General features: G+C 36.3%; 4 protein-coding genes across 7 annotated transcripts in view; 2 read left to right on the top strand and 2 right to left on the bottom strand.

Annotated features, from left to right (window-relative positions):
- The first annotated feature begins 549 nt into the window (after positions 1 to 549).
- On the top strand, positions 550 to 5,747 carry LOC6639724 (scavenger receptor class B member 1). 2 transcript variants are annotated; one of them, XM_023181845.2, is made up of 7 exons: positions 550 to 1,550; positions 3,327 to 3,598; positions 3,689 to 3,780; positions 3,847 to 4,074; positions 4,132 to 4,404; positions 4,463 to 5,054; positions 5,113 to 5,747. In XM_023181845.2, exons 2-7 carry the CDS (start codon positions 3,331 to 3,333, stop codon positions 5,490 to 5,492), a joined length of 1,833 nt encoding a protein of 610 aa, XP_023037613.1. In that variant the 5' UTR covers positions 550 to 1,550; positions 3,327 to 3,330; the 3' UTR covers positions 5,493 to 5,747. The 2 variants fall into 2 exon arrangements, with proteins under 2 accessions (XP_023037613.1, XP_002062802.2); XM_002062766.4 differs by lacking the exon at positions 550 to 1,550 and adding an exon at positions 3,111 to 3,136.
- Positions 5,741 to 7,810, bottom strand: LOC6639725 (dolichol kinase). Its single transcript, XM_002062767.4, has 3 exons — positions 7,730 to 7,810; positions 7,538 to 7,662; positions 5,741 to 7,467 (listed from the first exon to the last, which is right to left on the bottom strand). Exons 2-3 carry the CDS (start codon positions 7,654 to 7,656, stop codon positions 6,096 to 6,098), a joined length of 1,491 nt encoding a protein of 496 aa, XP_002062803.2. The 5' UTR covers positions 7,657 to 7,662; positions 7,730 to 7,810; the 3' UTR covers positions 5,741 to 6,095.
- Positions 7,811 to 8,151: 341 nt separating this feature from the next.
- LOC6639726 (V-type proton ATPase 16 kDa proteolipid subunit) lies at positions 8,152 to 15,030 on the top strand. Of its 2 annotated transcripts, XM_002062768.4 has the most exons (4): positions 8,152 to 8,361; positions 8,908 to 9,023; positions 14,093 to 14,282; positions 14,359 to 15,030. In XM_002062768.4, exons 2-4 carry the CDS (start codon positions 8,939 to 8,941, stop codon positions 14,561 to 14,563), a joined length of 480 nt encoding a protein of 159 aa, XP_002062804.1. In that variant the 5' UTR covers positions 8,152 to 8,361; positions 8,908 to 8,938; the 3' UTR covers positions 14,564 to 15,030. The 2 variants fall into 2 exon arrangements, with proteins under 2 accessions (XP_002062804.1, XP_046865955.1); XM_047009999.1 differs by lacking the exon at positions 8,152 to 8,361 and having other exon boundaries at positions 8,637 to 9,023.
- Positions 15,031 to 22,315: 7,285 nt separating this feature from the next.
- The window catches only part of LOC6639727 (zinc finger protein jing), a 154,657-nt gene continuing 152,849 nt past the window's right edge, over positions 22,316 to 24,123 (bottom strand). For both annotated transcript variants that reach the window (XM_023181854.2, XM_047009998.1), the window contains exons 3-6: positions 23,593 to 24,088; positions 23,375 to 23,522; positions 23,126 to 23,303; positions 22,316 to 23,056 (exon numbers count right to left, since the gene is read on the bottom strand). In XM_023181854.2, coding sequence (XP_023037622.1) covers positions 22,555 to 23,056; positions 23,126 to 23,303; positions 23,375 to 23,522; positions 23,593 to 24,088 — 1,324 coding nt within the window. In that variant the 3' untranslated portion in view covers positions 22,316 to 22,554. The remainder of the gene's footprint in view (positions 23,057 to 23,125; positions 23,304 to 23,374; positions 23,523 to 23,592; positions 24,089 to 24,123) is intronic.

The following is a 24,123-nucleotide window of genomic DNA, read 5'->3' as shown; positions in this document are numbered from 1 at the left end:
TCGCCGCTGTCCCAACAGAAGCAAGAGGAGGAGGAGGAGGAGCAGCAGCAGCAGCAAGAACAACTTTGTTGACGATAGAAATGATTGGGGATGCTACATCGAAAGTATTCCAAAAGAGAGCTCCAACGGGAGAAGGAGAAGAAAGCAAGCTTTGTTCCTTTGTTTTTATATATGGACCCCCCCGCCGACTTTCCCGATCCTCCGGCATTCTTCTCGTTTAGTGATTACATTTTTGCACTTTGTGTTGTGCCCACGGCGGACACGGAAAGACAGCTAGGCAAAGGCTATAGAGCTATACATATAGAAATCGTCTTATCAGTAGCTTGCTGTGTGCTGTTGCCTTTTATTTTATATTTTTCTTTTTTTTTTTTTTTGGTCTGGTGGCCGTCGTTGTTGTGCGCGGCGCAGTAACAACTTGTTTGGTGGCCAGTAAAGTCAATGCGTACGCAACTGGAAGTGGATCAAAAGTGACCAAAAAAAAAATATATAGAAAACTCCGAGTAAAATATTACAAAAAAAAAAAAAGAAAATAATAATCGAAATCTAATCATAAACCATATGTGGGTTGGCTCTGCAATTCCGCGTTAATACATATTTATAAAAGAGATAAAGCTCTTGCCGTAATCTACCTTGGCCCGGGCTAATACTAATCACAATCCGCAAATAAATAAGAAATTTCCACAAAAAAATAGAGAATAAATAGTAACGACAAATACAATTCCTTGTTACTTCAAGCCTAGAACTAAAATAACTTTATAGCCAAGACGGAATAAAAAGTGCATTGTGAGAAAGAGACAGTGTAACTCAGAGGGGGGCAAAAGACTGAGACGTGGAAACAGAAAGAGACGCAGCGAAACCAGCTCCGCAATCAAAACAGAAACAACAACGATCGTTGGGATAGGAGGCAACAAAACAAAGAAGCAAGGCGAACAAAGAACCACAACACGACTGAAACCAAGAACGGGAGCAGTAGAGAGAGAGATACATTTACTACAAAAATCATCTGTCAGATGCAAGTGTGTCGCAGCATAAAAAAGATACAATAATAATCAGGAACAGCAGCAGCAACAAATTAAAATCTCTCTCAGTCACTCTCTATACAAAATAACCACAAAAAGAGCCCCAAATTTTGTTTTGTTAATTAAGACGCCAAATGTTTGGCAGTCATTCAAAGTGCAGCGCGAGAGCGTATCCAACTGTATATCCGAAGTATACGTGTGCCAACGTGTTTGCGTCTGTGTGTGTGCGTGAGTGCGGGGGTGCTTGAGCGTTTCATTTCCATTTCGGTTCAACTGAGCCACGAGCTCGCTCGCCCTCTCTCCGTCTAGCTCTCTCATTTACTTCTAAACAGCTGTGGCTGATAAGATTTTGTTTTTGGGGCTTTTCAAGTGCACTCCCTCTCTGCCGCTCTCACTCACTCCCACGTTTGTGTCTGCTGCTCCATTGAGTTATCAGTCAATGGCTTTTCAAAACTCATCAATTGTCTAAAGAAAATTTTAAAATTGATCATCTGAACTACAAAACCAGCGAATTCCTTACAAATAAAAAAGGTAAGTGTAATAAATAAATTATAAAATCGACAAACAAAAACACGTTTATTTATTTGTTTGTCATCAAATTTCAAATTTAAGTCGCAATTTTTTGTTTTTCTTTTTTTTTGTTGGAACTATTAAAACAGATTTTTGCTCCGTCAGCCAAGTTTGCATTTACACATTACAGAGAATAAAAAATGTAGACATTTTCTATTATTTAGTTTATTTTAGTAGAAGAAAAGTTGTCTGTTTTGAAGGAATTGTATTAACTAAAAAGAATAACAAAACATATTACTACAGATTTTTTGCTTAACCAGTTTTTTTAAATCTTTTGAAAATTTACATTTATGGGAAAAACAAAACAACATTGGGATGTGTGATATATGTAAAAATAAAGTTAATTTTTGTCTATTATATACACCGGAATTCACAATTTCTATGAGTTTTAATCGTGGGATCTATCTAATGGAGATTGTTTATAGATAAAATCAATCGTTAAGATGCGTTTCGCTTGATGGCACAAAAATTGTTTACTTAAACTGTGCAATTAGTAATCTATTTTGTTTATAGTAAAAAAAAACAGAAACTTGATATCCCGTATTGAAAAATGTACTCAAACAGGATAGTTTTACTCTTTGTCACATAATCATAACAAAAAATTATTTAGGCTACATCTGTAGGGAAGGAATTTGAGTGTTTAAGAACAAATATTTTTTAAAAGTTGTTCTTCTCTTGGTTTGCTTGTCATTTAAATAAACATTTACGACTAATGGTAGATATTTTTATCGTCTTTAAACAATCTACATACGTCAACCAGTAGGGTTATAGCAGTGTAAAAACTAAAAATTAGGAAGATTTTAAATAAAACAAAATTTTACAAGAAATATTTGGATATCTTACTACATCTTGGACTACATCAAATACATAACATAATTTTTTCTAATTTTTCGTCATTGTTAATAAATTTGTATGAAAGTGTTATCCTGCTATAGCCTTTTATTGTGAAAAACAATTGCCATTAAGTAAAGTATATAAAAAAAACTTCGGTGTGATTAAAAACAATTTCCAGTGCTATGATGTTTTTTATGATTTGTAAAGGAAAAAAGAAATATGGAAAATGTTTTTCAATGCCTTTGGCTTATCAATAAAGCCGTTGACCCGGTTTCAATCGTTTTGGCAAATCAATATACGTATTTAAATGTACATGGAATAATTCCCCCCTTAGCTACAAATCTCAATACTAGATCATACACACACATACATACATTCACATATATGAGAATGAACTCGAAACTTATTATTTAAAATAAATAAATAAATTGTGGGCTATGTACTCCACATATGTACATATGTATGTGTTTACAAATACATGAAAGAGACATTGTGCTGATAACACCGATGGGCAGAATTCTACATCTGTATTTAGACTTTGATTCCAGATTCAGTAAGCATGCTTATAGAAATCTTTCAAAACCCGCGATTAGTTAGTATCAACTTCTGTAAACGTTCGCATGGTTAATGATCAGCTGGATTCAGTGGAAAATTCACAAAAAAAAACTTAATATATATAGATTTTGATACATATATATAGAGATGCACAACAGGTACTAGTGAATAAAAAATTGAAAACTTATTTTATATAGTCACTGAACTTTATGTACATAGAGTGCGATAAGCAATAAAGAGAAACAATATTAAACTCAATCCTTTGTGAACACGTGTAACGATTTTGAAAAGTTCATTAAACTTTGTTACATAATTATAAATTGACTGTGAAATGTTTTCTTTTTCCAGTGTCATGCCACGTGTTGGCTCCAGTCATGAAATGGCCCCCAATCCAGAGGATCTCACAATAACCAATAATCACAACCAGCTTCACCATGTTGTCCTTCAGAACCATTCGAACAATAAATCCAAATCGAATACCTTAAACTCTCAGCGAAATGCCATTGCGAATGGTGGTGAATTGAAATTGACCATATTACAAATGATTTTCGAGGCCTTGGGTTTACGTAATCAAGCCCAGAACCGAGAGCCAACGTCCAAGGATATTGGCACACTGATAAGTAAGTAAGAAAAACACTTTGAATAATCTCACAAAATATGACCTTATGATCATTTACACATATATTTTCTTTTCTCCCCCTTTTTCACAGTGCTCGGCTTTATGTTTCTGCTGTTTGTGATAAGTGTTACAGGGTTTTTTGTAATGTGGTTTACGGAATTCTATAACAACACCATGCTAGAGGCAAGTACTAAGATATCAACTAAATGAAATGAACTTTATACTTAAAGATAACTATTCCACACACAGAATCTAATTTTGGCTAAAGATTCAGAGACAGTGAAAACCTGGCTTAATCCTCCATCAAAATATGACACTCTATTGAAAGCTCACATCTTTCACTATCCGAATATTGAGGATTATCTAGCTGGTAGAGCTGATAAAATCAAAATTGAAGATCTAGGACCATTGACCTATCAAGAGCACACGGTGAAAGATGAAGTTTCCTTCAATGACAACAATACAGTGACCTTTCGAGTAAGTTTTGAATTGGTTCCACCAGGACAAGAGAATAACTGGAATTCTTTTTTAAAGGATCACAAATCGTATAAATTTCTACCGGAAAAATCTAGTATAAGGGAAGATCATATGGTTCTAGTGCCGAATATTCCATTATTAACGGCTGCGGTGCATGTAAAACGTTTCCCAATGTTTGAACGTTTATCGGTGGCATGGATTATCAAGCAATATAGAGAGCCTTTGTTTAAGAATCTAACAGCAGGCGAACTACTATGGGGCTATGAAGATAAGATCATTAAATTGAAGTCCTTGGGCATGGGCAAAAGACGTTTTGGCTTGCTAATGAGCGTAAGTTTTGTTTTCCATTCCATGTAAGACATCTTTGTAATTGTATTCCGTTCTTTAGCGTAATGGCACCAGCGTCGATTCGGTGCAATTGAATACTGGAGAATCGGATATCAATCAATATGGCATTATAACACAATTTAATGGTATGCCCCAATTGGGTTTCTGGGAAGGCGACGAATGTAACCGAGTTGATGGTTCCGAGCCGACAATGTTCTCACCAAATCTTCTGCAGAATCGGGACACAGTGAATGTTTTTTTGCAGGTTCTATGCCGAAAAGTTCCACTACATTTCGAGAAAGAGGAGATTATCTTTAATGACATTGATGTCCTGCGTTATCGTACGCCCTTGGATGTATTTTCACATCCCAGCGAGAATAAGGCAAATGAATGTTATTGCAAAAATGTTGATATTTGTTTGCCCAGCGGTGTAATAAATGCCACACGGTGTTATAATGATGCACCCATATTTCCCTCATTTCCACACTTTTTCTCGGGAGATCCGATATTGTACAAGGACTTCGATGGCATACAACCAAATGCTGAGTTGCATCAGACCTATGCGGATATTCATCCAAGATTTGGTGTACCGATCAGTGGAGCATCACGTGTCCAGATCAACATTATGCTGGATAAGACCCCTCTCCTGGAGAGTAAGTAAAACATCAGATTAACACACAGATCATCACATTAATACAAAATTGTTCTCAGATAAAGCAAATCGTTTGAGAAATTCTACCATCTTACCTCTAATGTGGATTGAGATAACATCGGGTGAATACTCCGAGGATGTGCTGCATGACATTTACTTTAGCACTTTCGGCCTAGATGCCATACAATTGGCTCTGAAATATGGGACCCTCTTGATATCGGTTACCTCTTTTAGCCTGATTGTGGCTGGAGTGTATTACTTTAATAGCCGCCGAGAAGAGCATTTGCAGCATCATCTGCAGCATAGTAAATCTGCAGCGGAATTGGAGGCCCTCAATGGTGTTCCAGTGGGTGGATTTGGCAATATGATCGTACAAGTCCAACATATCGATATGCCTGTACCTTTGGCCATTAATCATCAAAGACAAGCCTCTGCATAGCTCCGCCATTTAGCTTAATAGTTAGTCATTTAATTAGGGGCGGGAAACAAACAAATCAACAAAAAACAAAAAGAGGGGATCAATATTTAGTACATATATGAGATTTTTCGAATTTTTGCCACAATTTATAGTTGTAGTTTAGTCATTTAGTCACGAGTCCGCCAGTTACCTTTAGTTTAAGAATGATTGTATATAAAATGTAAAGTGATGTGCAATAAATTGTTAAGTATGTTAAATAAAAAGAGACATTTTCTATACAAAATAAGATCAAATTTAATTGAGTGACTCAGTAACCCAAAGATAAGCACTTATTACATTGAAAAGCTATACAATTCATAAGTTTTTCTTTAAAGTTCTAAATTCATTCAATATATCAATGGAAGTAAGTGTTAAAACACATTCTTAATCTACTACTTATAGATAGAGAGGATTGTTTCGTCCTTTTTATTATAACAATGATATGAAAATGTTCATATGCCTTATTTTACATTTTAAACTTAAACTTAAATTGAAGGAATGGATGTAATCACAACTAACATTTACACGCACATTTTTTGTTTGAATGTTGTTAAGTTTTTGTTTTTGATTTTGGTTTTTTTGTGTTTAGGCCAGGCCAACGAGTATGTAAAAGACTAGGGGTAAAACCAAATTGTCCACTTGATCGGTAAATGCCTCAACAAGTGCTGAATTTAGAGCCGCAAAGATGGTGGCGAACCATTTCGCTTGGGTCATGGCAAGGAGACCAAAGATTTGCATTAGCCAAACGGTCAATAAAATGGACAAAACAAATGCCACAGAACCTTCAATGGAGCGTGTGTTGCCTTTGCCATGCCATTTATTGCGACCCAGTTTGGAGCCAACCAAACTGGCCGCCGTGTCGCCCACACCCACCGACAAAATGCCAGAAAGCAGGACGAGAGTATTATCACCGCCGCCGGCACAGGGACAGGGTGTTAGCCAAATTGGCAGGGAGCAGCCGATTAGTAAGCACATGGGAGTCCACGCCAATTGGCCGCCATCCTTTTCATCTTTAAAAGATTCAAAGGCTGCCGCCAATGGCATGGCAAATGGTGGTATGTCCAATAGACGCACGAGTTCCAGGACCACGAAAGCCGCCACGGCTATGCCTGTGGCCATGTAGAGCAGTGAACACTGGAAGAGGAGGCCTGGCACAAATACCAAGACAATCAGCAAATGAAATATTTTACGTATACGGGTATTGGCATTTTGTTTGCCCAGCTGCCATGATACGGTGAGGCAGGTGAGACCAACTAGCACAAAGTAAAACATAATTACTTGAATTCTCTTTGTGTCGGCAAAGATGAAATTGAGCAAACTTAACACGGGTAGCCGACTGGTTACAGGCATACAGGTGACAGCCACCATTAACAGGCCAAAGACGACATAGAAGCGTCCTGGTCGTCTCAGTAGAGGAACCTTTCGCATTAGCACACAGAATATCAATAGCCACATTAAGGCATTCAGCATGATCACATTAAGTTCTTCAAATTCCGTTGTCGCCACGAACCAGTTCTGTCCAATCATTTGGCCAAAGCGATAGATACAACTTATGACGAACAGGGCTAGGCCCTGAACTAAGATTGCAGCCTCACCAAAGCTGAAGGTATACGGGAATCCACGCAGGATACTAATGTATGCATGCTGATAGAGCACTGTGATCAGGAAACCAGCCACCACAGCAAATGTGCGCGACGTCTGCAGAAATAGGGTGTAGAAGATGCTTGTTATTGCTCCTGGCAGCAGACTTATGGCACATTTTGTTAATATGCCCGTGTCAACAAACATGTAGACGAAGAAGCAAACTGTCTCCACACACATTCCAAGCGCTGCCACAGTTAGCATTTTGTGCAAATGATCCACATCGACACAAGCGGACGGGGAGGTGTGCAGATAACGTGATGCCAGGGCGAGGGGCAATAGGACACACAACCAGCCGCCTGTTGAAGCAGAAAGTCTGTCAAAGAAGCCACAGATAAGACATGAACTTTGTATTCTGAGTCAGAAGAAACTACAAATCCACTTGCCTGGGCATTATTGCCTGTGAGCGCTTGTTGGAGCACCCAAGCCGACGCGTATGTCGTGTTTCCCGCTCACTGCCCTCATCCTCATCAGAGTTGGAGTTGCTGCTGGAGGTGGAGGCCATTTAGCTCTTGTAAATGTAAATGTATAAATAATAATATATAATAATAATGTAAATATAAATATAAATATATTACTCTGAACGGTCACTCTTCAATTTTGAGCTGAACCGATTAAGTGTGAACCGTGATTTGGTTATCGGTTAGTCTTAGATGTCCGTCAAGTTACCGACACTGTTAAAGTCGGGAATACAGGGAATACTCCCACTAAATTTCCCTGCGAATACAGCTGTGTTGCCACATTGGCCTCTTTCCTTAAAAACTGACTGAAAGACAGAGAGCAGTGGGAGTTTTGGCTTTTTTCATCATGCAGTCAAAAGATGAACTGTATTAAAGTCGCAATTATTTATGTTTGTATCTTACAAAAAACAGACAATAAATCTTATGCCTTGATGGGACATTTGCTACACATGTTGTTTAAATTTCCCCGCAATCGAACATGAATATAGCCAGATTTGGGGCAAAAACGCCAAATTGGTATCACTGCTAAACATCGAAGTTTTCTCCAACCCCCAAGTTTATCGGCTGTCCTCGTGACAAAAGTTTATAAAAGCGAAGCAAAAAAAGTTGGTAAGTTCAGTGCCGTATCACCCACCCGCAAGCGAAGCGTGCTTTAAAGTCGCCACAGCAGCAGCAGCAGCGCCAGTAGAAATACCCGAAAAGAAGGCCAGCCCACAGAGCAAATTGCTTTAAATTAAATTTCTAATCACGTGAGTGCCGAGATACCGAAAATGAAAAATGAAAAACTCTCCAGTCACATGAGTGCGAGGTCTTACAACATTGCTGCTGCGACAAATGCAATACACGAATACACGTAGGCAATTTATTGGCTCCACTGTAAAAAAAAAAAAAAAAAAAAAAAAAAAAACCAAAACTGTGGTACCTGTTTTTGGAACTGTGCTACAAAAGGCTAGATCTAGCGGAAAAAAGCGCAGATGGCAACACTGTTTTTTGCTCTTTTCTCTTCCGCTCATTCTTAATTCGTTCGTCGTCGCAGCAGCATTGTTTTTTTGTGGTTCGCAAGAAAGCAGACTTTTTACACGCATACATATATATCTACACACATATACATAATATATATAGTGTATATATATATAATAAAAATACTTTGTTTTAACCTGTACATACATACCACCACATACAAAGCAAGAAGCGAACAAAAAAAGAAACCGTGCTAAAAACGCCGAAATAAGAGAAAACAATCCTCAAAAGTGCAAATCAACGAAACGAATTCAAATTTCGATTTTCATTTATAGCCCCTCCAAACACAAACAAAACAAAAGCAAAATGTCTTCGGAAGTGAGCAGCGACAACCCAATCTACGGCCCCTTCTTCGGTGTTATGGGAGCAGCGTCCGCTATTATCTTTTCGGGTAAGTTTTTAAATTCCATATGATAAGGCCCCATTCTACTTTATATTGCCTCTGGCAAAAAGATGAAAAAAGAAAAAATCGAACATTTTGTGTGGCGTAAAAGGTAGAAGAAGAAGCACTAGCCAAAAAAATAAAAAATTCAATACATGCTCAAAGGTCTCTCTCTCACACGCACACACATATGCGCGTGACAAGCAGAAAAAAAACCTGTCACTTAACATGTTTTAATGTGAGCCAAGTTAGTAAAAGAATTGAATATACACAAATATTTTGAAAATGAATATAAAATTGGCATAGTTGAACAATGTTTTATTCGCAGAAAATTTATTATTTTACATGAAAAATTACTCATATACACACACACATACACATCTATACATACATATACAAATGAGTAAAATGCGAGAGCGTGACAGAGCAAGAGAGTTGCGCGCTGTGGCATTTGGCATTGGATTTGTATATATATATGTGTGTGTGTGGTTGTGACTGTGTAGGTGAGAAAAAGTTACGGTTTTTTTTTCTTTTGGTGGAGTCACAAGACCGACAACTTTGAGGTTGCCATATTGCAGGGAAATTGGGTTTGTTGGTTAGAATTTTAACAAGTGCCGCCAAGTGCACCATAAATAATTGTTGCTAATAAAAATTGTTGGGGGCGAAAATGTGTACAAGTTGCGGAATTGTAGGGAAATGCAGTTAGCACGTGAATATACCAATTCCGGCATGTGATAATTAAAAAAGTATGTTGTAATATTTGTAATCCATTTCCTTCAGTCAGCTGATAAATATTTACTTTTTAAAGCCATTGTATTTGATTCATAATTCAAAGATTGATTTCCTATCAGAACAGGTAATCACATGCCAGCCGCGATCAATCGACTCCCCCCGCCGAAAATCCGACCCGCATATCACATGCCTTCTGTAAAGGGGCTAGACCATCATGCTGTTTATTTTTTATTTTCTTCAAATCTTATCAGTCTTGATACAATGATAACAAAGTGACTTATTTACCAATTGCTGCTTGACTTGAGTGATAAGATAAGATATATTATGAAAAGAAACTCATATTTAGCACGCGCTTGCAATAGGAGGGAGGAAAGAGCAAAAGAAGGTCTTTTCATGCTCAGACACACACAAACAAACATACATTTATTCAGCTAACAATTAGTTTTCCCATAATCTTCAACTGGTCTTGTGATCTCTCTATGTTTGCTTGGCTTATTAACGTCACATTTCAAATGATAGTATGACTTGGCAACCCAACTAACTTTGTCAGCTATGTAGCTAGCTGCCTTATGTAATGAAAGTCTGTCAATAGCATAAATCAATTTCATGTGGAGTCTGGCAACGCTTGGCTTGAAGCTCCATACAAGCTTCTCTGTCGCACAGACACACACAAACGCACGATCACATGAGTGTGTGAGCGAGAGTTGCAGTTATCGTTAAACTGGGGGCTGAGTCATTTTCTTTTTTTTCCTGGGGCGTTGGTGCTTTTGTCTTTGGGTTTTTATCAGTTGAACATCCTCCTCCTACTCCTCTCCTTATTTTACTCCATCACATGGAAATCCTTCACACAATGTAACATACTCATAATGACACCCACACAATGACATACGTTCGCACATACACACAGATAAATGAATAGAGACTACTTGCTCTCCTCTTCCTTGCGCAAACGCAGTAACTCTCAAAAAGAAAAAAAAAATAGTAGTAGATATACAGAGGAATAAGAGTAGTAGGCGAACAAAAAATTACATAAAAATTGAATATGCTGACGCCATAGATAGGGTCATTGGGTTTTTTTTTTTTATTACTACTACAATTAAATTGTCTAACACGTGACAAGGTTTTCACTTGCCGCCCCCACCCCCTCATAGTTGACCCTGCAAATGCGAAGCTTTTAAAGGAAATTGTATAATCTTATCTTATCCGAGTTGAAGATGAGGGAGAGGACAGCCACCTGCAGTTGTTATTTTTGTACAAGAAAATAATTTGTTCTTTCATGTTGTTGCATGCCTTTCACATCCTCCCACTCCCTCCTCTTCTAGTATCCTATACTTTGGCGACTATTTGACTTTTACGTGGCTAACTATCTCACTCGCTCGACCGCCGGCACCCTCTCTTTATCGCTTGCTCATTCTCTTCTGCACTCAACTGTGACGCCTTTAATTTGTTGTTTGTGTTGTGTATACACACACACACACACATACATGTATAGTTTATATATTTATTATTCATTTTTTTGTCAGTTGATTTTGCTGCTCTTTTTGTTTTTTTTTTCTCTCTTTCTCATTTTTATAATTATATTTCAAAAATGTGCTTTGCTTTCTTTCTTTTCGTTTTGTGTTGGTTCTCTCTTCTGTCTTCTATTATTTCTACGTATTGTTCTGCGGCCCACCCACGCTTATGTCTGGCCAGACGCGCGTCCGTCTGTGGCTTTGTGATAATTCTAAAAATTCAGCTAAAACAAATAGCGAAAACACAACGACAGCAACAACAAGCCAATGCCATTTAAAGAAAACATACGTATAGATATATTTGCAAAAAAAAAATGTATTATTAGTTAATTTAAATGCAGCTTCTGAAGCGGCAGCTTTGTTGTTGTTGCTGCTCCCCCCTCAATGTCACTTTGAATGAGTGTGAGTGAGTGAGTGAGCCAGTGAGCGTGGCGGGTGAATGAGCGAGTGTGTACACACTTGCACACGCACGACACACATCACAGTCAATGGCTAAAATATTAGGCAAGGATTGTTACTGCAATTCTGTTAATATTGGAAAGTTAAAATAGCATACACAAAGTTATTATTTACTGAAAATGCAATGAGAAGATTAAACCGTTGCCGCCCCTTCCCCACAATACAAAGAATGTCTTTATCAGCATGACGAATTGAGCACCCCAAGGCTCATTTCTCAATCTAGAATTAAAGCAAACTTTGTCCCATTGGCTTTTGGTGCTAAAATCTTGTTACAGTAAAAGCTCAAAAGATAAAACCATTTTGTTGTGACAGGTTTAAATTTTAAAATAGTTGGAGGTTCCAATTACAGAATTTTTAAAAATTAAAAGATGGGTTGTAATTTCAGTGGCTCCTCTACAGTATATAGTTCATTCATGTTCCGCTGACGGAACAGTTACTTGATTCAAATTATAAACAACAACCAAAGACTTAGTTAATTGCCTTAGAAATTTCGATTCTACATAAAAATGCTTGAATAGTTATCACTAACAACTGAAAAATTTCCATCAATTAATAAAATCGAAAATTCTATGGCAATGAGAGTATTATTATTCTCTTATTAATTGCAATTGAATGTAATGCGGGTCATAGGGGGTTCCATTCATCCCCTCCACCTCTCTAGCTCTCTCTCTCTCTCTTTTGTCGTTGAACTTGTGTTATTTGTTTGTTGTTGGGGGCCGCCGCACACGCATGCTTTTATTTATATATCTTACTATGGTTTTGTGTTGTATGTGGAGGTCCCCCCAAACCCTCCGCCCCTTTAAACCGCCTGCCCGCCCTCTGGCCCCTGTCTATTCAGAGTGAGAGACTATGTGATGACCATTTCAATTTTTTGCGTGCGTCGGCAATTGTGGGTATGAGTGTGTGTATTTTGTATATTGATAGGGCATATATTTCTTCATTTATATACAAAGAGAATCGAGTACATTCCGGTTTTAGTTTTTTTTGACGCTATTTTATTTTGTGACGTACTAGAGATATAAAAATAAAATTGAAACAGATGTTAAAGGTGCTTCAAGGCTCTTCTCATCTGCCCTCTTCTGTTCTCTCATCAAACTCTCAAATTAAAAGTTATGAAATGAAACGATTCCTTTAAAATTAACAATAAATCACATGACCAACTGTACATTTGAGTTAAATTCCGAGTCTCCACTGTAAAAATAGCTCGGCTTAGGCGCTCTCATTGAATTCGATTCGAATTTATTAGCAAACACACACACACTCACACACAAACACACCATTGACCGTCATTTAAAACTGGTTTTTGTTATTTTGTATTTCAATTAATATAAATTTGGCTATATACACACATAGAACTCCCACCCCCCTCCTCATTGCCAACCAACCATCCGAGTTGCCCCTTAATTTACCTGTTAAATTGACACCAATTCATGTCACTCTCTTGTAAGTGTGTATGTGTGTGTGTGTGTGTTGTTGTGAGTGAGTGCTTTGCTTTTGGCCTTATCAAAATTGTTAACGTTTTTTTCCCCCCATTTTTACTTGACATCATCATAATCGACGAGGAGAGCGCACAACAAAAAACGACACCTCCCCCTCTCTTTCTTTCTCTCTGATGAGAATCGAGTCAAATCGAGTCGAGAGTCGAGTTTTAGCTAAGCGATTTATTATATTCGTTGCGCTTGTTGGAGTGGAAAAAAATATCAGTCAGTTAAAGCAGCGATCATGTGACTGCTTAATGTGACGTTAATTTTTTTCCTTCTCTCGTTATAATTTTTTATTCTTTATTCGAGAATTTGCTATGGACCTTTTTGTTTGTTGCGGTTTTCATTTTCATTGGTGGTAGCTGCTGGGCAATCAGGTTTATAATTATAATGATGGTGGATTAATCATATTATCGGTGGGTAATTCACAAAGTTTATGAATTATTAAGAGACAGAGACTAAATGGCAATAGAGAGAGAGAGAGAGAGAGAATAGGAATGTCAGTTACCTAATGAGGAGGAAAAGGTTAATTGCATAACGCAAGAGAGAAGAAGAGAGTATGTTTTTCTCTCCTTTTAATGCCCTAAATAAAGATATTGAACGTATAATACAAATATGTAAAAATATAATGTTGAAATTATAGCCTAAAGAATACGTTTTAATATAAAAAGAAATATTATTTATATTTTCAATTACCAATTCTTAGTAAACTATTTAAAGATAATTTAAGAGACACTTGACCGAGTTGTTGTGTGTGTAAAAAAGAATGTGAAATCTCTTTTTAACCCGCCCTGAATTAATGTAAAATAAGTCAACAAATGTTCGATTTTCATATAACATTCTAAGCCCTTTTAAAATCATAACTAATGAGTCAAATTTCTATATCCTTTTATAGCTCTGGGCGCCGCTTATGGCACTGCCAAGTCTGGTACCGGTATTGCTGCCATGTCAGTGATGCGTCCTGAACTGATCATGAAATCCATCATTCCTGTGGTCATGGCGGGTATCATTGCCATTTACGGTCTGGTCGTGGCCGTGCTGATTGCCGGTGCGCTGGAGGAGCCCTCAAAGTACACCCTATACAAGTGAGTACACTCGCAGCTTGCGAATATCAAATGTCATTTCAGAGGAATTCTAATTGTGACCCATCATCTTCTTTAGGGGTTTCATTCATTTGGGCGCCGGTTTGGCGGTGGGCTTCTCTGGCCTGGCAGCCGGTTTTGCGATCGGCATCGTTGGTGATGCCGGTGTGCGTGGTACAGCACAGCAGCCAAGACTGTTTGTCGGTATGATTCTGATTCTCATTTTCGCTGAAGTGTTGGGTCTCTACGGTTTGATTGTGGCCATTTATCTGTACACGAAATAAATCAATCGACCAACAACAAATCAAGACAACAAACACACAAAAACAACCAGAAATAGACAAACAACAACATCAACAACATGCCCAGCAATCAAATACAAGCAGCAGCAAGCCAACAACATTAGCAGCAGCTACAGCAACAACAACAACAATAAAGCAAACGCGCAAGTAAGAACCACCGCAAGACAAGGAGAAAGAAAATGCGCATGCGCGGTGGCAACTCTGGCAGCAGCGATTGTGTATATAGCAAACATCAGATTTAATAGCAAAAACAACTAATTATTATTATTCTTAAATTGCTGGTGCGCCTCTGGTTAAGTTTAGTTTATCATTAGTTTTCCGTTCAAAAACAAAAACATCAACAACAGCAAGGAAACACAATAACAACAACAAAACAAATCTATCTTAAAAGATTTAAACAATTTTTGCAGTTAAGTTCATAAAGTTGTAATAATACCATTTTTATCAAATCTTTTTCTCTTTTTACTTTTATTATTTTTTTGCGCTCCACAATTTTTGTGTGCTCTTTGTTATTTGTTTTTTCCATTATTATTATTAAATAATGTTTAGTGTATATGTAAAATTCGTTAAACAAAACAAAACAAAAAAAAAAAACCAACAAAAAAAACAAAACTGTAAAGAAATCAATTGTCGAAAGAAAACTTTGTAAAAATAACAAACAAATTTAGCGAAAATGGGCCAAAAACAACAACAACTGCGAACAAAATTGTTAAACAATTAAATCAATATCCCCTCTAAAACCCTTTTTCACAACTCGTTTGAACACTTGAAGAAAATTGGCCAAACCAAACAGCTGTTTGAACGCATGCAGCGCCCTCTAGCGTTGGGTGGAAGTTCACTACAGCAAAGTTTCGGGCCAAACAACGAGAAATGAAAACGGGTTTAGTTGAATTGTTTAGCAACGAAAATGAAAATTACTTGGCAATACTTCAACCAACAACTGCAACAACAACAACAACAACTACATGCAATCATACAAACACACCCAACACACACACACACACAAACACATACAAACAAACAAAATGTAACTAAGTCCTATGTTTATTTTTAATTATTGTTCAATTCTAAGAATAATATATTAAAAATTTAAATAATAATAAATTATATATATATATAATTATGATTTTTTTTGTGATAAGAACATACATAAAAACAGAAAACAATTATGGTATTGATATACATAATATATATAAATATGAGAATCATTAAACAAAATTATACATATTAACATGAAAAAGTTGTTAAAAAAAAAATACCCGCTAAAAATACCAATACAAAAAATCACACTCACATCATAAAACACACAATTTTTCCGCTGTTATTGTATAGTAAAAATGGTATATAATATTATGTATGAAATATATATTATGTATAAAAAATATTAATTATGAAAAAAATGTAGTAGCAAAATTATAATGAAAACAACAACACAAAAAGAAAAGTCGTGCAAGAAACTCATACCAACCAACCAGCAACAACAACAACTACTACTACTACCCCATATAAAAAAAAATCGAGAAAAAACACAACAAAAAAATTGTAAAATCCCAACAAATTAGAAGTTATATTAAGTGAACAACCTAAAAATCGATTTGTATCCAAATAACAACAACAATTTGTATTAGAATAAGCACAACAACCTAGCGAACAATAATGCCAACAACAATCGATTCAAACTTCCAACTTGGAGCCTGCCTTCCCTAAGTCTTAACCCTTGATGGCCGATGTATTCACGATGCTGAGAATGCGGAGGTCTTCAACCTGCTAATGGCTGACGAACGCGGCTCGAATCGAACTGATGTGCATTGTTGTTCCAGCTGTGTTGGTTGCGCATTTTTCTCAACAACCAATCAATCAACAAGAAAAACACATGCACAAAAAAGACAAGAGAAACATAACAAAGAACATGTTGTAGAAGGCGCTCATACACAAATCCACACATTCATTTTATATATACTTGTATATAAAGATATGTTTGCCTATCGACATAGCATCCTCTCATCGCGTCGAGTGTTGTCGTCGTCATCGTCGTCGGTGTTAATTCATTGCGAAAGTTGCAGCGCCAGAGTTGCGTTCACTTTTTAGCAGTGTAACACCTGCGGCGATTACTCACTACTCGAAGCGTTTGGGAGGAGAGTTAAACATTGTTCTTCACCCGTTATAATTGTTAATTGTATACATTTTAGTGTGAGAAATGATTTGTTTTATTTCAAATTCTTATTGTTATTTGTGGACTTTGCGTTTCCAACAACATCTAAACACAAAACACCATCTCCATAATCAATCCATACAATCGAGCAAAAGGTTAAGAAAACAACAAACTGTAACTGTGTATTCGAAACAACATCAAACAACATGCAACAAGCGAAATCAACATCAGACATTGTATGAAATAAATTGTAATTTCTAATTTCCAAAAAAAAAAAATTTAAAGCGTTTGCATTTATTAAGGGAAAATTGGGATTTGAATATTTTTTTAGATGAGAAACCAATCTGTGAGGCTGTTTAGACCGATTTTTAGCTCTAATTTGCAATCCTGCTGCAGGACATGGTTTCCTAGGCAGACCTGGACAATCTCTCCAGATTGACATCAAATGAAGTAAGTAAGTCGTCTCGCCGTCTTAGGTATACCATACACCAGTAAAGCAAATATTTTAAATTTATTAAACAAATGCATTTTCAATTTGGGACTTGGAAAAAATTACAAGTCCAAAAAACAGAAAGAATGCTCATAACTCTGGCATTTTAAGGACGATTGGGATATCGTTTGGCCAGCTTAAAGTCCTTGTCCATGCCTATCGATTGTCATCATCAGGTCCTGGAATGTCCTTTGAGTAGATGAGAAAAAGGACGTTTTAGGAATATTGCATGTCCTGCATCCTTAGATGACACCAACTTTTTTTGATGCCAATCTGTAGAGATCGTCAAGAACATCTTAGGAAACCATGTCTTTTTGTCCTGCGGCAGGATTTGTGGATTCTAGAGCTAAAAAACGAAAAAAGGATAATTTTCTGGATGCCATATCTCCGCAGGACATTAGTCGAATTCGACAGGACACACTTTTTTGGATTTTCCAGGAGCAGGACTATCGATCTGCATTAAAGGATTTTCAATATCCTTTAATAAATAGTGCTCGAATTTTTGTAAGGGGGTTGCTCAGAAAAATGGCCAAAAATCGCAAAAAACACATAAATGTCCTTATAACTCAGTCATTTGAAGGACGAACAGGACGTCCTTTTGTCAGATTGTAGGTCTTAATGATCCGCTTCGACTGACACTAACAGATCCTGGAAAGTCCTTCAGGAAATTGAGATAAAAGGACTTTTATGTTTGACGAAAAATGGCAAATATCTCGCGAGTCCTGTAAAGGATCAGGACGAAAGTGGTGTCATAAAACTCCAATCATCAAGGTGTATCTCCGGTGCAAAGGACATCCCAGTAGTCCTGCGGAGAGCTGAGATATTAAGGATTTTATGGTTTTGGTCCAGTTTTTTGGCTACTTGGTTAAATTTGGGACTTAGAAAAAATTACAAGTCTTTATTTTACTTTAATTTAAAGGACGATAGCAGTTCTTGTTGTTGCTGTAATTGTTGTTGTTGTTGTTGCTGTTTTTGTTGTTGTTGTAATTGTTCTTGTTGTTGTTGTTGTAGTTTTTGTTGTTGTTGTTGTTGCTGCAGTAGTAGTTGTTGTTGTTGTTGTTGTTGTTGTAGTTGTTGTTGTTGTTGTTGTTGTTGTGGTTGTTGTTGTTGTTGTAGTTGTTGTTGTTGTAGTAGTTGTTGTTGTTGTTGTTGCTGTTGTAGTTGTTGTTGTAGTTGTTGTTGTTGCTGTAGTAGTTGTTGTTGTTGTTGTTGTTGTTGTTGTTGTTGTTGTTGTTGTTGTTGCTGTTGTTGTTGTGTTTGTTGTTGTTGTTGTAGTTGTTGTTGTTGTAGTTGTTGTTGTAGTAGTAGTAGTTGTTGTTGTTGTTGTTGTTGTTGTAGTTGTTGTTGTTGTTGTTGTTGTTGTTGTTGTTGTGGTTGTTGTTGTTGTTGTAGTTGTTGTTGTTGTTGTAGTTGTTGTTGTAGTAGTAGTTGTTGTTTTTGTTGTTGTTGTTGTTGCTGTTCTTGTAGTAGTTGTTTTTGTTGTTGTTGTTGTAGTAGTAGTTGTTGTTTTTGTTGTTGTTCTTGTAGTAGTTGTTGTTGTTGTAGTAGTTGTTGTTGTTGTTGTTGCTGTTGTAGTTGTTGTTGTAGTTGTTGTTGTTGTTGCGTTTGTTGCTGTAGTCGTTGTTGTTGTGTTGTTGTTGTTCTTGTCAGTTGAGAAATCAAATTGGCCCAAAAAATTCTGGAAAACAACAAAATCGTTAATATCTCAGCTTTAATGAATAAAGTTTAATGATATAACACATTTTTAGCTTGAGTCTTAAAAAGAATCGCAAGATATTTGCCATTTCTTCTTTTCTGCTTCCCTAAGGATATCCTGTGATCTGGGAGTTATAAGGGGTTATAAGGTCGTTATTCGTATAGTTTCGTATATTTATAGGAACAGAAAGTCCTTCAACGCAAATCCATAGTTCTGATCCAGGAGGAACCCTTTGGAAATTGGTCAATTTCCTGCGGAGATGTCGCTTCGAGAAAATAGTTAGCGCATTTAAAAGATTACTGAAGACAGCTGAGAATGATTGAATTTTATCTTGAATGCTTCTTACTGCATAAATAAAAGACATTGTTTGTTTTGTAATATTTTTTTCTGTCTATATATATTTTTTTCATCTTTTCAGCACGTTTACATTTTGCTTTAATGTATCTGTTCTGTTTCTGTAATGGGTCACTGTTTAAACATTTTGGTACAATCTAAATTGTCGTGTATGTGTTTTTTCATATATAATATAGTTATGATGTATATATATGTTTACTTCTTTTATATGTAGAATGTTATTTTGATTACATTAGTTACAAATTGTAGCAACTACCAGTTGCTATAGCCAATATTGGCCCGACACAAATCCTAAAGATTCTTGGGGCCAAACTGCCTGGCGTGGCTTTTATTTAAAAATAGTTTAGAAATGGTTCATGTATATACTAGTACATTGGCTTGCTAATCATAATAGATTTTCGGTTTATCAGTTATTAAAGCAGTTTTAATTAAATATTATTTTATTTTTTTTATTTGTTACTTAATGATTTCTTCGAATTAAAGTGCCCAAAGTTGTATCCCATTTCTGTATGAAGGATTTTCTATTTTTATCCAAAAATGGCCAAAAAGTCGCAATAAAACTATAAATGTCCTTATAACTCGGCCTTTTCAAGGACGATCAGGATGTCCTTTCGTCAGATTGTAATTATTGATGACCCATTTTTGTTTGCATTACTTTTATTTAATTTTTTTGTTTTCGGTTTGTTTTTGTATACGTTCCGTTCCCTTGTTCAATTTGTTTGTGTTTTTTTTTTTTAAATTTAGAAAACTTGACTCGAGGTAGTTTTATTTTTTATTTGAATTTTGTTTTTCCTTTTTTTTTTTTTGAATACGTTAAAGGCTTTCGAAATGTTTTAAATCAATAAATAATTTTGATAACTAAACTCTCGCGATTGTTATAAAGTATTGCTTTAAATTCATATACACATGCTAATATGTATATTTATATTTACAGTTGTGATTCAGTTGCAGAATCAGCTCTAAGCATATAAAAATCGTATAAAGGAAGATGTTTTTTTTTTCACTTTTATGTACATTTTTGAGTGTATATATATACGTAATTAGAGCTGTACATTAATTGAAAAAAACCCCGATCAATAATTTGTAATACAACTCACACAACAGTTTGAAAAAGTACAAAACGAATGAATGAGAAGTCAGCTTACTATGATAAATAAATAAAAACTTATCACTTTAAGATATTGAACTTAAGTTGTCGTTTTTCAACCGATTTTATAGATATTTTATGGAATTGAAATTAAATTTCCGAAAATAGTGAGAATCAGTCCAAGTCTGAAACTAAAAAACTTGTTATCAAACGGGTTTTTTCTTTTTGTATGTAGCAGCTTAAAACTAATTGAATATTTAGATGCAATCTACTTTTAGACAACACAGAGATATATATTTAGCTGTATGTATATATAATAATTACCATTTTCTGTTAATTTTTAAGGTTTTTTAGTAGTAATCTAGCAAATTATTAATCCTTTTTTACTTATAAATTCTTTAAACAATTTTTACAATTTTATTTTGTTTTTTCTTGGCAATGAATTCTGTTTTTACGTTTTCCTTTTTGCTTGTTAAATTTATCAGTCGTTTTTAACAACTGTTTCGTGTTGTTTGTAGTTGTTGTTGCATTGTCGATTTGTTATTTGTGTGTCATTTTTCTCGTCTCGTTTTTTGGCAGTGTTGAGTTTTCGAACTTCACTTTCGACTTTGATGTAGTTTTTTGTTGTTCCGTTTTTACTTACTTTATTAATTTTAATTTTTTTTATATTTTTATGCGTTTATAATTGATTGGCATTTAGACAAAATCATAATATTCAATTCAGTTCAAATCTGGTTAAATTTATCGTTTCAATATCCTCTTGAATGCAGCATTCGACAAGTTCTCGTTTTCTCGATATGTACACAAAAAGTTTGAAATTTTTATGTAATGGAAGCAAATAAATGTCTTGAACATTTCAACAAAATTATTTATATAAAAAGCAAGTTTAATTTTGTTTTCTTTGTGAATTGTTGTTGGTTTTTTTTTTATTTCTTGGGTTTTTTGTTTTTTGCTAATTTCTAAATTAATTATTTAAATGTTAAATTTAAAGAGCAAAACTAATCTTTCTTAGAATTTTAGTTTTTTTATGTACAGTTTTCGTTTCGATTTGTTGGGTTTTTTTGTTCTAGATACATTTGACGAATTAAAGATAATTTTTACTAAATTAATTAATTTTGGATTGGAACTTAAAACTGTTTTTCATTTTGCATTGCTGTTCAAATTTGAGTACAAAGTGTTGTTGCTGTTTGCTTTCATTTGTTTAAACTATTTATTTATAGCTGTAAATGCTTCAAGTCTTGTATTCTTTGCTTCTTTTTTTAATAAACTTTTACGATTTTGTTTTAGTCATTGTTAGTTGTTGTGTGCGCTGCGTTTTTTCTCTTCATCTTAAATGGAAGTTTTGGTGAAAATGTAAACGAAAACAAAAAGATATTTAAGCGAAAATTAAGAGCCAACAGAACAAATAAAAAAAAAATAACGCACACACATAAACATCGAAAAAGATAATGAACAAAATATATATGTACATAGAAAAGGAAAAGTCTTGGTCACAATTTCATCTATCATTCTTTCCTTCTTGGTTTTTTGTTTTGTCTTCTGGGGCAGTTCAATTTTCGAACATTGTACAACTTAAAGATTAACTTAAATTTATAATTACAAACTACAATTAGCAAAAAATATTAATGTTAATTTGTTCATTATAGTTTTGCTTGAACATAAGTAGCGGGTTGTGGGTCACTCTGCCAAATTGAATTGGTTTATTTGTTTTGTATTTTGTTGGACTTTGGATTCGTATATATACAACAACGATTGATGATTGGGAGTATAATGATTAATGTCTCGTTGGTGTTTTGGGGACGGGATATATGGGGGGAGGGAGGCAAAATTGAATGATTCATTCATGGATAAATTTACTAAACAAAAGTTTTTTTTTTTTTGGAATCAATTTCGAAAAGAAAAACACATAACTAAAGAAAATCTACACCTACTACACGAAAATGATAAGCGTGGCGTTCGGGCAGCCCCCCACACAAAGGGAGGCGCTTGTCTACTAATCTATATGGTTTATATATTACACAAGATGGATTACAATATAGTGTATATATATGTCATAGAGCTATATATATATATGATAACTTAGGGCTTATAGAAAAACTAAAACTACTTGTCACTGTTTACTCGTTTGTCGCTTGGTTTTTTGTTTATAATTACTTAAGAGAATACTTTTTTGTTTGTTTGTTGGATTTGTTGTTTAGATGGGCACCAAGGCATCTGTGGGCACCAAATGTGATTGCTGGTGAGGATTGTTAGGTGGCCTAATCTTGGGCGGTTTACGCGGATGTTTACGCCTCTGCTGCATTTGCAGTTTGGCTATGGTCAGCACCTGTTGGTAGCTCGAAACGGTTTCATTGCTGGCACTGCGTGAACTGATGCTGGCCGAAATGCCATCGTCCTCCTCCTCCTCATCATCATCGTCATAGTCATTCTCCCCTTCATCGTCGTCCTCCTCATCGTCTTCATCCTCGTCGTCGTCCTCATTGCAGTCTTCCGAGTCGTAGTCACTGTTTTGCTCCTGCTGCTCATTGACATTATAATCATCGGCAAAGAGTTGCGCATCGTAGCGCAACTTAAATGCCGTACTCAGTAAACTTTCCACCCGTGTCTTTTCTGCTGGTCGCATATGCTTTATGTGCAACACTTTGGTATGTTGACGCGTCCGATTCGGACATTCTGGCAGCCATTCATCGGAGATGCTATAAAGAAAATACAAATTGAACTTAGTTTACATCTCCTCAGTGCTATATATAGATCGTTTCGCTTACATTTCGCGTGGAGACCAGCGCACAAAACACTCATAACAGCCTTGGCTATTGCGTCGTCGCATCAGACATTGTCCCTGGAAGGTTATGGCCTGGGCACCATTGGTTAATGTGCTTATCTGTCGCAGACGATGCTGAAGTCCCTCCATTATGCCAGTGTCGAAGAAGTCAAACATGCGAGCTAATCGAAAAATTCGATAAAGAAGGGTTAGGAATGTAACCCAATTTGAATTCAAGTTAATCTCAACTCACCTGAAAAAGGTTGGCGACGATAGCGAAGTTTCTTGCCATTCTTGCGTAGCTGCTTGGGCACTGGAGGATCTGAGGTGCGCTTGCTGGTGCTCTCCTTGATATTGTCGGTGGCATTGAAATGATTATTGACATGCTTTTGAAGAGCCAGCTAAAGAATGAGTGGAATTTCGAATTAAAATTAAACTTCTCATGGAAAATCGATGGGTATTGATGCTTACCTGTGACCCAAAACGCAGGCCGCACCCCTCGACTATGCATTTGAATTGCTTGGAACCGCCGTGCGAGAGGACATGACGTTCTAGCCAACGGCGGGAACATGATTCCTTATTGTAGACCTTGCAGCCAACCCAGAGGCAGGCAAATGGACCCGTTTGCGTGTTGACATGATGCGTCTGCATGTGATCCAATAGCTTGGAGTTGCTTTCGTGCTTCTTGTTGCACTTGTCCCAATAACAGACGCCGTCGTGTCGCTTGGCTCCGGCCTTACCGCCGCTTCCTCCTGCTCCTGCGGGGAAGCGTATGGTCTTGGGCTGCGAAAGAATGGGAGAGATGGCACTTTTGGGCAACGTTTTGCTGGCGGATTCGGCCAAGGCCACATCCACCATGGTGGCAGCAGTCGAAGAACTGTCGTCTGGTGAGGCGGGCGGCAACGATGAGTTGCTATCGGAATGAGCGGATGTGGGCGGACAAGCCGAAATGGATTTCAAACTGGAGCTGCAAGAGAAGATCATGAAAAGATGATTATGAGA

The sequence above is a fragment of the Drosophila willistoni genome, assembly GCF_018902025.1.
Source record: "Drosophila willistoni isolate 14030-0811.24 chromosome 2L unlocalized genomic scaffold, UCI_dwil_1.1 Seg196, whole genome shotgun sequence".
Taxonomy (NCBI): domain Eukaryota; kingdom Metazoa; phylum Arthropoda; class Insecta; order Diptera; family Drosophilidae; genus Drosophila; species Drosophila willistoni.
This window is presented reverse-complemented; position numbering and strand designations above follow the sequence as displayed.

Bases quoted from the DNA above. Each gene is read 5' to 3' on its own strand.
- LOC6639724 (XM_002062766.4), top strand. The intron at 3,599-3,688 runs GTAAGTAAGAAA...CCTTTTTCACAG, and splicing joins GGATATTGGCACACTGATAA to TGCTCGGCTTTATGTTTCTG. The intron at 5,055-5,112 runs GTAAGTAAAACA...AATTGTTCTCAG, and splicing joins TAAGACCCCTCTCCTGGAGA to ATAAAGCAAATCGTTTGAGA.
- LOC6639725 (XM_002062767.4), bottom strand. From the start codon at position 7,656: ATGGCCTCCACCTCCAGCAGCAACTCCAACTCTGATGAGGATGAGGGC. The intron at 7,468-7,537 runs GCAAGTGGATTT...CTTCTTTGACAG, and splicing joins TCACAGGCAATAATGCCCAG to ACTTTCTGCTTCAACAGGCG.
- LOC6639726 (XM_002062768.4), top strand. From the start codon at position 8,939: ATGTCTTCGGAAGTGAGCAGCGACAACCCAATCTACGGCCCCTTCTTC. The intron at 9,024-14,092 runs GTAAGTTTTTAA...ATCCTTTTATAG, and splicing joins GTCCGCTATTATCTTTTCGG to CTCTGGGCGCCGCTTATGGC. The intron at 14,283-14,358 runs GTGAGTACACTC...CATCTTCTTTAG, and splicing joins TCAAAGTACACCCTATACAA to GGGTTTCATTCATTTGGGCG.